Genomic DNA, 15,431 nt, shown 5'->3' with positions numbered 1-15,431 from the left:
TTGTCTAGATAGTATTGTTTTATTTGATTTTATTTTGCCTCTGTCGTTCCCATGATCGGCAAGAAAAGCTCCAACCTGTACGAACTCTGAAGAGACGGCACGACCTGCCTGTCCTCTTCTTCATTGGCAAGCACACAGCTGGCAAAAACCATTCACGTGTTTCAGACTCAAGATTTTCCCTCGACCAACTTGTCATGTCTTTAGGTACACTATTTATTACAGTTGGTAAAGTCCTGGGAGTTCATCAATGCTTGGTATTTCAATCGCCTCTTGGCGATGCCCCAGACCTGCGATGTGGTACAAACCCATGCAGCGGTCGGTGCGTTCGCGCTTGCCCCTGAAGCACGGAAACAACCATAGCAATTCGTTCCACTGTTGTTGCAAACCCACAGCCCCGTGCCGTGTCAAGAGAAGGGAAAGAGACATAAAGCTTCAGGAGTTAGACGAACTAGAACTAGCAATCCTAGAGGTCATCAATATCCCCTCAAGTGCTACTATGACCCGTCGCTGCTCAATGACCGGTGGCGCCCCTGACCTGGACATACTAGGGCTCATCAATATCCCCTCTCCACTGCTTCCATAATTCGTCGCTGTTCAGTAGCCGATGGCGCCCTTGCTTTGGCATCATCGAGGCTAATTTGGCCTGGGTCTCGTACAAGCGTAAATAGCAAAACCCGATGGCGGCCCGTAGTGATTTCGGACCTCTCAACCCATGTGGTGATGCGGTACAGACCGTCATACCGAAGACCCTCGGCTGGTGCATGTTGCGATATATGATTCTTTTTGCGGATAACCCTAATAAGGTTGCCTCGGCTGAAAGATTCGAGAAGCAACTTTGTCGAAGCCGAATCCGATCTGTCACCGGGCAACCGCGCCCCTGACTTTTGTGCACCCGAATAGTAGATAACATTCCCACAGTCCTTGTCAACGTTTTCGTACACCGCTGAGCCGACAATGATAGATACAGCTCCCTGGCCCCTGGAACCCGCGATACCTCCCTGGCTCGATCCATGTGCGCCTTTGAAAAGAGCAACCAGTTGTTTCGGAAACCAATCGCCTGGGACAAGGCCATTATGTCCGATTATGTGGGCGTTTTTCTTCGAAAGGCGAGGGTCAAGTGTGTATCGGAACCTGGCGCCCGAAGATGGCTTTCCAGCCAGCACACCGAGCATAATACCTCCAACTCCGTAGATGGGGTGGTCCCGGGGCGGGTACGAAATTTGAGGCAGTTCTCCCGAAGCTTGGCTTGTATTGGCTACGTCGTCGTGAGTTGTGTCGTCCTCGTTTCCACCGTCGTCGATAAAGTCCTGGATTTGTTCAGTCCAGCGCTCCCAAATAGAATTAAAGCGGTCTACAATGAACCCGGGTATGATGCCCCTGTTTTCCGCCTTTGTGATCAAGCCATGGCACAGTTTCAGCTCTTTGTTGTTCTTGATGGCTGGCGTAATTTGAATCGTATCGAGATACGCAACGAATGACTTGAGGTCAGTATAATATGGTTCAAGTTGCGCGTCGTCGTATGGATTGGTTTCAGGTGACTTTTTCCGTTTGATAAGCCATTGCTTGCACTTCGGCAGCATGTTGTAAATTAACGTGGCTACCGCGGAGTCGCCCTCTCCTGGAGCAAACGCAACAATTTTGTCCCAGTGCTCCCAGCTCTGGGCATGGTTGGTATCAGACCCACTACCTGTCATGATCGGAGGCATCTCGACATGGCCTGCGGGTGGTCCCTGATGCTCTGACTGCTGCTTCCCAGCCCCGGGGTGCTGACCTCAAGTCAAGTTAAGAGATGTTCGATCTTGTATAAGGTGTGGGAGTGAAAAGGGAACATACTAGTGAGCGTTATATCCAACGGTGGATTTGGTGGGATATGGGTGTTCAACTCTTCTGATACGAGTGCTTTGTTGGTGAGGGTGAGCGGGTTTGCTTCTACGTGCAGTCGAAGAAGGGTGCTTCGATACACGGTTTTGCGATGCAATGTATGACCTTTTATGATTGGAAGCTTGTTTGGCCAAACTATCGTTTTCGGTTGTCATTCCGCCTGCCTGGGTACGTTGATGATACCTAAATGAGGCAAAGGTGAGATGTAAGATATCAGACTGAGTTAGACCGAAGAAAGTCCCCGCAAATCTGGAGTGTTGGTGAGGTTTTGTTTCAGAGGGCAGAAGTTAATCTGCTAGACTAGTAGTTTGTAGTTTAATCCAACCACTCTAGACAGAGTTTGAAGAAGGGTAAGGTACCTAGGGTAAAATTTCGTTGGATATACTACACGTGATTTGCACGTGCAGCTTGTTTGCCTTTGTTGAAAGGTGTTGCAGGCTATATTTACCAAAGTCACTGGCATTAGTCATTGACGGGGGCCTTCGTTTTTGACGATGTTTTTAGTGCAACAAAAGGACTGTTGGCCCAAAAAGGAAGGTATGATACTAAGGCTTCTTTTTGTTCTTTTCTCTTCCTTTTGTTCTGCAGATTTCCACACCCTGTCATAGACCAAATTTCGCCTACCTGGTAAGTGAGTATGGTATCTAAGGTAAGGTAGGTAGCTAAAGTACCTAGGTACCTAGGTAGGTACCTAGGCAAGCTAGGTCGATGAAATTAGGAGAACTTACCCAGGTAGGTACCTACCCACTTTATGCCATTAAGGTGTACATGATTTGCAACGAGCTGTCATATCAGAGCATAGACAAACAATGATCGGCTGGCAAAAACGAGGGCCAGGATCTGCAATGGCATGAGCTTGTTGCCGAGTATGGTCAGCTCCAGTCCATCCCGGGGCATTCGCACATTACGGCGACCGCCATGATTACACGCATTTGTTATCATGCCGCGGTATCCTCCTCAAAATCGGTACTGGCTGGCCTCATTGTAAACAAGGAATCATGCCTGCCTGCGATGAAGTACGTTCAATCTCAATGCAGCTTTTACCATGCGGTGCGGCAATGTCGAGCCGGAAACGTGGATATGATATTGGGCGTGACTGCCCCAAAGTCCTGGTATTCCAAGAAGGAACACAACAGGAAGAGGAACAGAGTGCCGCTGTCTTGGAGATGCATAGTTCGAAGCCACGCCCCCTTGCCGGACTATTTTGCAACAGCTCATACATCATCTGTATCCAGTGGAGCAGACTAGGGCGCACCCTCTCTGTTCACTGCTTCTCAACGACGAATATACATTTCTGTGGGCTGAAGATATATGTACCTTTTCACTCCACAATCAAGGATCGACAACGGCCGGAGAATAAAACTGACAACAGTTCCCTGGGTAGATTACTTTTCATACCACCGGCTGAATCATGGCCAACGACGAATCAGCACGTTTTGTGCGCCGATACTTCGGATATCCATACACACCCGAAAGCAGCCCCATGTTCAGTCGATATACACATAACATGAGACGCTTTAGCGGCTTCTCTGACGATGTAATAACCCCGGTGCATGACCACCGACCCATCGTACTCCTGCTTCTTCCAGACCGGGACACCCCGTTTGGTATAAGTCGCGCCTTATACGAGAACCGGCTGACCATCGCGCAACGGATCCTCGGCGAGTGGGCCATCGTCCGTCAAGCTGAGCGCCAGGTGGAAATAACTGCAGAGCTTTACCGAGACCCATATATGGTCATCATGTTTACTCATACGCTAGAGGGCATAAGCTTAAGTGCCAGCAGCCTGGACCTGCACGAGTATGCGATGCGCGGGGGAAAGGTTGTCGTCTCGCGCGGCCTACACGGCTACAGGGCCGACTAGGTGTTCGCCCACATGATGAGGGCGCGCAGTCGCATGCCAAATCAAGGGCCCATGCCGTCGCCTGGGTTTGTGCAGATCGCTCGCCGAGAGCTACTTGTGCTCAGAGTGCGGGCAGGTTGCGGGAAGGGGAAGTGCATCTGGATCAGGCCACAGACTTCTCTACTAAGGGAGATGCAAATCGTGAGGGCTTTGTGTAGCGAGTTCAGGGTTGCAGATGGGTTGCCCGGAATGGTTTGAATGGGCGCTCTTGTTGATTTCTTCTATCCTTATGTCGGCTTCGCCGTGTGCAAATGTGGTAGGTGAATTTGGGAAGGAAGACCATAACTGGTCAGCCTGTATGCTTTGGCTTTCAGCGTTATTGGAATTTTGAATACGGATGAATGGTCAGGTGTTCGTTTCGATATTCTATCTATGCTACTATATCGTTTATCACCAATCAGATATTCTAAGCGCATTCAATATCAACCGCATCCAATCACAAACCAAGTCGGTAATGAGGGGCATGAAACACGGCACGTATACGAAAATCGTGTTGCAGCCAGCTCCGTACCTTATCCATATATGCGGAAACTTAGCCATATAATGCCAGTAACATAAGGCAGTTGAGGGGATTTCGGACCATTCAAGTCTGCTCTCTGTCAAACATGCCTCCACAGATCGGCTCGCTGCTTTTAGATCTCCAATACCCCCACCCCTCTTGTTCACTCCTTATACGGGAAAGGTTGGCCTCAAACCCGTAATTGCTACTCATTCACGACCAATCTGGATGTGTAAAGTGAAACATTCGACAACTGAGAATGATCCCTGGGACACAACACAAGTCCTGGCCAAGGTCGATCGAATCACAATATGATGTGGCGTGGTGACAGCTGGGTGATTTTCAGATGCTACTCTGTGTGCACCCAAGATGTTTGTTTGGCTAGAAGGGAGATCAACCAGGCAATTGTTTGTGCGGGAACACACGCCGCCCACGCGGACACCATACTCCATCAAACCCAATATTAACTAACACACTTGCTTTCACCCACACTGTGCCACCTCGAATACCCTACCAGGGATGACAGAATGCAACCGATCTGTATAGTCGTGTCTTCATGCTCCTGTCCAGCACTTCCTAATTTACAGCCGCACTGATAGACAAACTAGAATAATACATACATACATACCTATATATTCGTACATCTTCCGTGGAACGGTGGCAGGCATTCAAGGGCATTGACCCCTTCATTGTTCCTTATCCTCTTCCCTGCAAATCCGCGGTTTCCTACATGTCATCACACAAATATCCCTACGCGGGGAAGACGGACGGGAGTAGACCGTATAACTTTGGAAACCCCTGGCCAGTGGCACATAAGGAAAGACAGAGAGGTGCGTGTGGAGAGCATGTTGTGAACAAGAAGAAAGAGTGAGGAGGCACCAAGCAAGGGGAATGGCTAAACTAGAACCAGCCTAGATGGATGCAGCAACCCAGCAGCCGTTGTCTACCTACATACGTAGAGACGTCCCGCACAACTCCCGTAAATTTGGCGAGGTTGCAGTTTGCTGTGATGGTTGGTGACTGTGATGCTACCCACCATGAACGTCGTTTATTTACCCGCGGACCATCCCACTCAAACCACCTTGGCCCCCTTGGCCCCCTTGGTATTGTTGGCTGTCAGAAAGTGACAGTCCACCAAGACCTAACGCTGTCAGCAACATCGCATGTCTTGGCACGACAACGCTCAGTGCCCACCAGGTTAAGTGAACATTTTGAGAAGAGGCTTGTCTGACAGGCANGGGGGGGGAGGGGCAAAGCAGGGACGCAAAGAGGGCCACGAGGGAAATTTACCGGGTTGGAAGGGGTTCGGAACAACGTAGGCTAGAATACGAGCAGGAGCTGTTTCGAAAGATGGAATCACATAGGTAAGTAGCCGGCGGCTTTTCTGAAATACATTTAGCCTCAGAGGGGATTGACAAGAATGTACTTTTTTTTGTAAAGGATTTAGATGGTACGTGCGGGTACGGGCGCGCGTTGGCGTCATCATGCCATTCGACCCCCATTGAATTTATTTACTGGTTGGTTACGTGGGATCGTGAGAGTAAAAAGACCGCTTACAGCCACCGTAGCACCGAACCGACTCGGTTCTCGATCTACACGTGTCTTTGGTCAAGTTAATAATCATCTGGGAAAGTCACCCGATATAAAACAATATAAAAGAAGACAAGATTAAATATTCCTTTTTTTATCTTATAGAAAAATGGAAGTAGCAAACTATGATTGACGTAGCTTAGCGTCGTCATCTTTACCTATGATCAGCAAGATCCAAAAGACCGACGATCATCGCCCGTTCATTTTTTTTTTCTCTCCCTCGACTAGCTACCGTAATCTGGTTATCCGGCTCTCCTTGCCGCGTTGGGGCCACCTGAAACGGTAACAAGGGGCCGAGAGACAAGGTGAGAAAGAGTTTCTAGCCGTGCTGCGGTCCAAATGTTTCGAAAACATGCGCCTCGCGACGTCGCGAGCCAATTAGCGCGTTCACTTGCCAACTTGTTTGGGAAACGATGAACCGGGGCCAGATGAATTGACTGACTTGTCTGTCGCTCTCTTCAACAGTTTCTTGCTATTATGTGTCTTTGTCGCTGTCGCAACCCCATTTCGACAGCCCAACCAACCAACCAACCGCTTTGTGTTACCTTATTCGATGTGTCTCGAGGGCCGTGCTAAAGAAGAAAAAAGAAATGGAATGGAAAGAATTAAAGTGGATGCAGTAAAGACATAATACGCCTTATTGAGCTTCTTTTCGCTACAACTGATTTCCTGGCAATTGATCAATTACTTTTGATGAAGAAAGTTTGGCTATGGACTGATCGGATAACGCCGTCGCATCGTCTATGGATAAGCGAGCTTGGTGGTGGCTACCATACCTTGCATACCAAGCAAGTCGGGAATATGGAGGGCCCTCAAAAATTGGATCGTTGAATCGAGGGTCGGTTCGGCAGTAAATCTCTTCCCAATTTTCCGGGGTCTCTCTGCCCAGGTGCTTTCGCAAGCTAACGTCCGGTGCCTGAGAAAGAAAGAAAAAAAAGGAAAATACCTCCATATGTTACCTCAGTGCCACCAGACGTTTTAGTGTCCGTGCCCCTCAACTCAGGGAACTTGCTTGTACCCGACGTTAGTATCCGTGCCTGGTGCCTGCCTCGGTTGTCACCCCGCCCCTATGTTTCTCAGCTATTCCCTGTTAATCTGAATGTGGTATGAGGTATCTGTGGATCCCGCTAGGATTCAATGTTAACGAACCGTGCTTTGATGGATTTGTCGAAAATGTGACTTAGGATATTTTCCTCCCTCGTCTCTCGTTTAGGAGACACACAAATGTGTATTGTTTGTTATTTTTTCTTCTTCTTCTTCTTCTTCTTCTTCTTCTTCTCAATTCAGTTGCCAAACACTGCATTTTGGAGTATCTCGTTTACATTAGTTGCAGTCTAGCTTCCTTTTGTAATAGAAACGAATTAGGTCCAGCAAGCTATTTGACCGGTCCAACCCATTATGGGATGACAGACAGGGAAGACTGAAAGTAGGCGCCTTGTCCCTTACAGGCAGACAGACAAGACACATTGATTGGTTTTTCTTGAAAAGGCGCAAGCCTCGGAAACCCACAATCTGCATGCCCATATTTTCGTTTCTTGGGGGATCCATGACCAGGGATCCCCTTGGCCGATCCAATCTATCTACAGTACGTGCCACTGGCTGTTCAGTGCTTCTCACCACGGGGCAAGTAAGCAGTTGGTCCACGCTGAATTGACAGGCTTCTTTGCTCGGTGGCGTGTTGCTACTAAAGCACTAGGTAGATAGGTACCTTTCCCAATACAGTATGTGCGATAGTAACCTATGTCTGTACCTTTTTTTTTTTTTTTTTTTTTTTTTTTTTTTTTTTTTTTTTTTTTTTTTTTTTTTTTTTTTTTTTTGCTGCTCTGTGTTATTAACGGGTTCAAACGCGTGCGCGCCGGGAACAGAGTGGAGTCGATCCATTACTGATTTGTACCGGGCATGGTATGGTAGGCTTGTTGATTGACCAGCCGACTGGAGCGAGGTGTTGTAACCCGTCTGTTCGTTTCTTCCCTTCAGTTCGGCTCATCCGTCTGTCCCGCCTACCTTACCTTACCTTATCCATAGGCCAAATTTCGTCTACTCTTTTTCACCATCCAATCTCTTTTTTTTTTTTTGTCTTCTGTTTTGTCTTTGCCCTCCGCCCATCTTTTGTTTCTCCCTATAGGGTATAGCTGTCCATCATCCATTGCATCGGATACTCCCCCTTAGAACGATCAGACCAAAAAAGAGCAGCTACAGATCCTACCAGACATATACATGTTCTTACATTCTTTCATGGCTTGCTCAAGTACATGGTAACCAACCCTGACCACCGTTTCGTCCATCTTTTGGTCGATCACTTGATCAATGAGGTAACGATGGTCTGCATGCGCATACGGGCAGGGGATAGCTTTTTATTAATTTAGCTAGCCGTCATCACAATCTGTGCTGTGCCTGCATTCAATTCAACCCACAGCTACATTACATTACATTCATTCATCACTTGGAAAGGTTGTCAGTCCCCAACGGTCTGCCCGCTCAGCGCAGTGCGGTGCACCACAAACACAGCACACACACGCCCACCCCCAGAGCATTGACAGCAAATTGCTGCATCTTTATTTTATTTTATTTTATTTTACCGGCTGCAACATATTCCCCTTCTCTCTTGTGGGATTGACAAAATCAAGAGAGCAAATTGACAAGCAGTACATCCGTCACACAACTCCTGCCGCATACCGACTAAGCCGTTGCTTTTGCCTCTGCCCCGGCCTTTGGCCGACGACATCACACTCACACTCCTCGTGCTTTCAACCACCCCAGTTATCGCCAAAAAGAGCCCTCTGGACGCGGCTCTGTTTGCTCATTCATTAATTCAATCCCTCCTTGAACATCATCCCAACTTGGTTTGGGCATTTATTGGCTGTTTAATTCGTCAAGCCAGCCAGCCATTCCGCGTCGGTTGCGGATTAGCCAAGCTGGAAGGCTGACATATCTTAATTCTGATTCGGGAAAGCAAGCAATTGATCGATCCCGCGTCTGGTTGACGAGCCCACTTTGCTTCCCGACCGTTTTTACGCCGCCAGTTGAGAACAAACTTTCGTCCGAACCCTTATTTGCTACCTAGCATCAGATCGCCTTACCTTTTGGTCTCGAATTACCCGCGCCCCTGCACCGTTTTCGTCCAAGCTCCAAAGTGCACCGGCGCCTCCAGCCCATCCCACAAGCTGCATCTATTATATTCATTCTTAGTCCAGTCCGATAAATCAAAACCACATGGATGCGCGGCACGGCCTGCCGACGGCCGGTGGCCCGGACGCCGATGAGGGTGCTCTTGCCGCTGCCCGCCTTCAAATTCAGCGCCTGACCGACAATGGCCTATCTCCAGAGACCCTGCTGCGCGCGCTGCTGGAGAAATGTCCGACTCAAGTGCAGACTTCAGGGATGTGGCACCAACAACAGCAGCACCCAGAGTCATGTTTTACTCCCTCGCCGTCCTCCCCCTCCCCTTGCGCCTCCCCGACCTCGACAATCCATAGCTCCAACAGCGTTTCCGTTCCGACGACCTTTGACCAGACCATTGCTGCCGCCTTCGAGAACAAGACGGCGGCCAACGGTGTTGACGAACGTCAAAGCATTGGTACGAAGCAGCACGCACCCCGCCTGTCAGTATCGTCAACGCGCACTGGCTCAACGGCTAGATCGCGGGCCAGCGTCATGTCATCTGCAACTTCGATAAGCTCCACGTCGTCGCAGGGCAGCGGCATGAGCCGTTACTCCCAGCTCCCGGGCACCCAGTCGTTTAATAGCCGCCCGTCGACCAGGGCCTACTGGTGCACGTCATGTCCCCAGAAGCTGCAGCGCAAGTTTGACTGGAAACGCCATGAGGACGAGTTTCACGAGAGGTAAGCGCCAGCCTGTCGGACCATTAGAATAACACAACCTCTTTCCGGACTAACGCCGGCATTGCATTCATACAGGTATAAAAAATATCCTTGCCCCGACTGCAACCGAGTCTTTTGGGGTGCCAACACGTTCAACCAACACCACAAATCTCGCCACAACTGCAAAACTTGCCCGCACGCCGACAAGGTGGTACGCTACTCGAAGCGCAAGCGTGCCTGGGGTTGTGGCTTCTGTGCGGCCTTCTTGCCATCTCTTGAGCGATACTTTGACCATGTCGCTGTGCACTACGAATCCGGCAAGACCAAGGCACACTGGGACCATGCCCTCGTCATCTATGGTCTCCTCCACCAGCCTGTCATCCATGATACATGGAAAGCCCTCGAGTCGGCCAAATATGGTGGTCTACCCCGTGAGCAACGGCCTAAAATCAGCTGGGATCCCAAGAATACGGGCCGCTCCCATGGATACCTCGAGAACGAGGAGCCCGGTCAGCTGCAGGATTTGTTGGAGTTTTTCGACCCGGCCAAGGATAATGCGCAGCAAATAGTTGAGCTGGCTTGGGAAACTGCCATCCAACTCGTTGTCTCCATGGAGCCGCAGCAGGGCTCTGGCGTGGGGAGGAGGCCGTCACAATATATCGGACATGCACCGGTCGTGCGTCCAGAGGGAGTAAAGCAGGAGGATGTACAACAGCAGCAACAAATGCAGCAGACGCCAGAAATATCCTTACCACACACTCAACGTCCGCTTCCTCGGCAACCCTCGATACAGATGCTTCCCCAGGAGCAGCAGCAGCAGCAGCAGATGCTGGAGGTAAAGCAGGAATGGCCGTCGTCAACAGAGACACTAGCCCCTAAACAGGACTGGCCGCTCGCATCCGATGCCTCATCAATACACTCGATACAATCGATTCCTTCTCCATTGCCACCAGGCATGCAACAACAGCAACACACGACAGCTGGACCCCCACCATCGCATCCGCCGCCTCCGCCGCCGTCACATCGCATTGATACACAGGCGTCACTCCCTTCAGATCCGATGTCTATCGACCCGCGACCAATTCCGACAGATCAGATGGTCTTGGATCAGCGTGGGCCAGTGGGGTTCGAGCAGAACTTTTACCAGCCTGTGCAGATGAATGGATTTTCGAACCCCCCTGCCCATCCAATGGATTACACATCATTCAACGGTACTGTCGACTTTGGCAGCGGATTAATGTACACGGGTGCAACCGATTGGAATTCGATAGTGGCTGCTGTCACGGCAGGTGATACAGGGATGGGCAATACTGGCTCCGAGGGCCAGCAGCAACCGCAGCAGCAGCAGCAACAGCAACAAATCCAGCAACAAGGGTATTGGCCCAACGGCTTATACCCAGTTCAGTCTTGAAAGTGTCCCCCATACCTTACCTCAGGAGGGGCCAAAATCTACCTGTTTTACATAATATACCCTTTCATTTGTGTCAGTCTCGATTATTGTTGTTCCCTTCGTTTATACAACTGGGCTATAATGAAACCAAAAAGAAGGAGACACTATTTTTGTATCCTGTGTAATTGATAGTCTAATCTCCTAGTTTCTTTCCTTTGTTTGGGTATCTTCTTGGACACGAGCGAAGGGGCAATCTGTAGCAGAAGCTATTTCTGCATGAAGACAACGGGCTATGGATATGGCACGGCTGGTTTGATATGTGTTTATGGATCGGGCTTGCATGGATTGTTTTATGCCAATGTACAGCGTCGGCGTCAAGGGCACAGAAGTTCTTAATATTACCTATCTTGCCTGGTCTGTGTGAATGATGTTTCTCGGGAGTTACTGGTTGTGTTTCCCAACAGCAACACTCCATTGTCTTTGATCCCTCTATCAACCCCCCAGGGGCAGACTATCCCATGACTCCAAGCCAAGCTCGTGTAATCTCTCACCTCATCAACGTCGTCCAGGGCCATTGGCTCATTACAAGAGCAGACCTCATTCGTGAATATTCCATGCGTCCTAATCCAGCTCGCATAAACTGCACGCCCTACTGTCTCTCTTTCATCTGGATTCTCGCCTGTTTATTGATACTTCGTATCACACAGTTTCTTCCAGGTGAAGAATAGGTGCTCTGCATCCATTTGCTATTGCCACGAGATTCCCTTGTTTAAAATCGTAGGCCTGGGCACGCGGGTCAATAGCTAATAATGAGGTCTAAGGATTCCCGAAACGGGGCCTCGCGCCTTTCATAATAATCACGCTCCTTCTACATCAACGTTATGTTGGCTTGATGAAATGGACACCACGCTCGACGTTGCTTTCTCCCTATGCCCAATGAACGGCTACTGTGGTGACTTGTAAGTTTCCTCACCATGGTGAATCATAAGTTCGCAATCGATGAGGATTTAGCTGTGATAAAAACATATTGGGAGACATCCACATAGCGAACATTTCGTCGTGGGACAACAGGATATCCATAAACGATTTACGTATTTAAAATACTAGATGGTCTCTGAGTCGAAATGTAATATCGCACGAGCTTGTATGTTTGCGAGTGTGACCTGGAGAGATGTGCATATGTGCCTTCCAATACCTTGCGCTTGAGTTCCTATTTCGAATGCCTGGTGATAAAAGACCGCTTGAATTTCGCTTTGTGTTATAGTCCAGACTAACCCCCAACACGGAATTCAAAATCACGAGAATAAAACCCGCCTATGTGTGAGGATGGTGAAGCGGAAAGCCGTTGTGGAGACCTTACTACTAGGTCTAGTCTATAATTAGAGTCTAGGTCTAGAAGATTTTTCCGAATCCCCTCAGTCAAGGTAATTAGTTACCGCCGACTTTTGAGCGGCGAAAGATTTACCGATACTGTGGCTGGCTGGATGTATAAAGGAGACGGTTCAAATGCAAGCGGAGAGTACTATTTCATGGGTTGCTTTCCTCAGTCCAGTGCGTGGGGCCAGTATTATATACCTAGGTAGGGAAGTGAACCAAGTGCCGTTGTTGGAATACTAGGTCTAGTAGGCAGCTCATCTGGGAAACGACGGTATCCCACGTTTGCATTCGAAAAGCCGTGTTATGTATACAGAAGAAGAGCACGTGGGTGTCGGAAAGGAGGACAACTGGATCGATTTTAGTTGAGACAACTATCACATGTCAAGCAATGTTGACTGTAGTTTTTATTTAATGGCACGCCATACTCGTGACCCTGCCAAGCTAAGGTAATAGGTGGTTGTCTAAGCTGATCTAGTAGGGAATAAGCATGGATTACCAAGTTATTCTGCTGTGAAGATAAATAAATACCTTGCCTATATTACGCTGTACCTACCGGTAGCTGCCCAGGAGGGTGTATTGTTTAGCCTATCATCGCACAGTAAAATCATTTGCTTCTATCATGGAATCAAGCAAATGACGGACAAAAGTGGGACCAGAAAATGCTGTTGCTGTGGCAGCCATCATGGATGAGTCTGTAAGCAGCTTTGGACCCGAAGCTCAAAAGGAAGAAGCTGCAGATGGAGCTAGCCAAAGTTTAGGGTCAGGGTTGAACGGAAAGTAGTATGCAAGGAAGATCCAACGGGCTTCCAGCAAACCTCTGTCTAATAAGGGAAAAGAAGAGAAAGAGAGGAGAGAGAGAGAGGGAAGATATATATAAAGCTCAGTCAGTCTTCTGGTCTTCTGGCCCCCAATTGTCTCGAGTGTGAGTTAGCCAAGTAAATTAGCGTCCGTTTTGTCACTTCTTAGGTCCTGTAGCCACTCTGCCCTACAGCGCGGCAACTGACACGTTGTGATCGAGGGGCTGAGCGGGGATGAAAAAAAAGATTCAAGAGGTTGGAGGTTTGCTCGACCTTTCTCCCTCCCCAGTTTTATTTTTCCCTGTTCGACTTACCCAATGACGCATGATTGATCCGCAGAATCGCATCGCAACGCAACGCGTTCCTAAAGTAACTTGGCCCCTTTCCTTCTCCCGGGTACGCGCCTGTCTTGTGGCGACCAGTGACAAATAAGAGGCATCATAGAAAATCTGTCGCCTTTCTATTGTATTTTGCCAAAGCAAACATATTTGACTGACGACGAATTTGCACAGGCAACATTTCCTACCTAGGTAGCTTAGTATCCAATTTCAACCCCTCCAGACGGCTATCTAGCGATTTCCCAGCGCTTCGGTCAGTGGAGACTGTGCGCCAAACCCCAACCTCTGTGGTAGTCGTCGCGGGGCATCAGCAGATTGTGGGCGACTCGTACAACCGCAAGCCATCGCGTCCTCTTTGGTTTTCTCGCTCGCGACCGTGAAGCATCAGCTTCTCCCGCGCATTGAGCTTTCCACCACCGGTTCGAAAACACTCCTATCTGCGCAATCAGCCAAAGCGCCTCAACGAAACTAGCCTGGCAGATCAAGAAATCACCCGCAGCACCGAACGAACCCGCTGCGACCCTTTTTTTTCTTTCTTTTTCTTTCTCGTTCGGCGTGGATGCTGACGGACCCAAAGCCTAAAAGCGCATCCGAGACGATAAGCGACAAATCGCAGCAAAAAGAAAGAATCTCTGAAAAATCAAGCCACCTCGGTCGTCTGAAATACTCTTCTTGGTCTCCTTCCTATATGCGATTCTCGAGTCATAGTGACAAGTCGTCTCCCAACGTCGGCATCTGCCCCTAACGATCATGAACGGAGCAACACAGGCGCTCTCCGGCGTGTCAGAAGTGCCGTTGGCGGAGGATGCGCAACAACACCAGCCATCGTCGGGATCGAACGGGACACCTACAGTGGAAGGGAACGGTGCTGCTACCGCCGCTGCGGCAGCAGCAGCGGGACTGAAGAAACGGAAAAAGGACGCGCTGAAGCCCATAATCACGACAGAAAATCCCGCTCCCACCTCGCAATCAGGGTAAGTCATCAAATTCTCTTGTGTTTTGTATTTTTTTTTTCTCTTCTTCTTTTCTTTATGTAGCTTCTTGTCCAATGGGTGTCTGGGGCACCCTCAAGCCATTGTCCAAGAGAAAGAGAGCAAGAGACTTGCCCAGTAACAATGCATATATCCAAACCTGCCAAGTAGGCCGGGATTTGCGAAATGTCACCAAATTGGCTGATATTTGATATTCTGCATATCTTTCTCTGTCAAGTTTCTGTGTTTCTCTGCACGTTGCAAACTGGGCTGTCTGATCTATTCCAACAAAACTACCTCCCTACCTGCCTTACCTACCTACGTTACTTACCTACATACCTACATACAAACCCCGCCCCCGCCCTCTCTACTGCGTGCGCGCGCAAGCGCAAGTGCTCGTTGCGATCCGAGCTTTATGCGCCTACGTTTCGATTGAGTCCAATATGGGGAGTTCCGCAATGGCATGACATAAAACCCCCCTGCACGCCGGTTGGCAGTAGGGGGTACGTGCAGGCAAAGGTAAACAAAGACACGAAAGATCAACAAGAAAGCCCAAAGTAGGAGCAAGGATGGATAACCAGAGGGTCTCAATGATTTTTCTGGAGTTGATTGATCACTTGTTCCCCGGGCCTCGCATTTGGCAATACAATGTGAGCGATTGATCTCCACTGTCAGCAGACATGCAAAGCAGAAAGCTGCCCATACAAAACAAGTGTGTGTGTGTGTGTCTGGAAGCAGGGAGATTTTGTGGACAAATTGTTGTGGTGCGCTATGGTGAAATGACGGAATTGCTTCAGATGGCTCAATCAAGTGGCAGGCAGCTAGGATGGCTGACTGGACTGGGCGGTTTTGTCGCTTTTTGCA

General features: G+C 49.2%; 4 protein-coding genes across 4 annotated transcripts in view; 3 read left to right on the top strand and 1 right to left on the bottom strand.

Moving 5' to 3' along the window:
• Nucleotides 1-554: 554 nt before the first annotated feature.
• Nucleotides 555-2,124, bottom strand: PgNI_11012 (uncharacterized protein; the record flags this gene model as incomplete). Its single annotated transcript, XM_031130986.1, has 2 exons — nt 1,834-2,124; nt 555-1,771 (listed from the first exon to the last, which is right to left on the bottom strand). Exon 2 carries the CDS (start codon nt 1,704-1,706, stop codon nt 555-557), a length of 1,152 nt encoding a protein of 383 aa, XP_030979725.1. The 5' UTR covers nt 1,707-1,771; nt 1,834-2,124.
• Nucleotides 2,125-3,292: 1,168 nt separating this feature from the next.
• Nucleotides 3,293-3,745, top strand: PgNI_11011 (uncharacterized protein; the record flags this gene model as incomplete). The annotated part of the gene is made up of 1 exon (XM_031130985.1): nt 3,293-3,745. The coding sequence occupies one exon, from the start codon at nt 3,293-3,295 to the stop codon at nt 3,743-3,745; it is 453 nt and encodes a 150-aa protein (XP_030979728.1).
• Nucleotides 3,746-7,903: 4,158 nt separating this feature from the next.
• On the top strand, nt 7,904-11,116 carry PgNI_11010 (uncharacterized protein). The gene is made up of 2 exons (XM_031130984.1): nt 7,904-9,715; nt 9,791-11,116. The coding sequence occupies exons 1-2, from the start codon at nt 9,087-9,089 to the stop codon at nt 11,103-11,105; spliced, it is 1,944 nt and encodes a 647-aa protein (XP_030979727.1). The 5' UTR covers nt 7,904-9,086; the 3' UTR covers nt 11,106-11,116.
• Nucleotides 11,117-13,334: 2,218 nt separating this feature from the next.
• The window catches only part of PgNI_11009 (uncharacterized protein), a 5,696-nt gene continuing 3,599 nt past the window's right edge, over nt 13,335-15,431 (top strand). The window contains exons 1-2 of the mRNA XM_031130983.1: nt 13,335-13,627; nt 13,771-14,570. Coding sequence (XP_030980276.1) covers nt 14,347-14,570 — 224 coding nt within the window. The 5' untranslated portion in view covers nt 13,335-13,627; nt 13,771-14,346. The remainder of the gene's footprint in view (nt 13,628-13,770; nt 14,571-15,431) is intronic.

The sequence above is a fragment of the Pyricularia grisea genome, chromosome VII, assembly GCF_004355905.1.
Source record: "Pyricularia grisea strain NI907 chromosome VII, whole genome shotgun sequence".
Lineage (NCBI taxonomy): Eukaryota > Fungi > Ascomycota > Sordariomycetes > Magnaporthales > Pyriculariaceae > Pyricularia > Pyricularia grisea.
This window is presented reverse-complemented; position numbering and strand designations above follow the sequence as displayed.

What these genes read in the sequence shown, in the direction of transcription:
- PgNI_11010 (XM_031130984.1), top strand. Translation starts at nt 9,087, where the DNA reads ATGGATGCGCGGCACGGCCTGCCGACGGCCGGTGGCCCGGACGCCGAT. An exon ending in GAGGACGAGTTTCACGAGAG is followed by an intron (nt 9,716 to 9,790) that starts GTAAGCGCCAGC and finishes GCATTCATACAG; the next exon opens with GTATAAAAAATATCCTTGCC.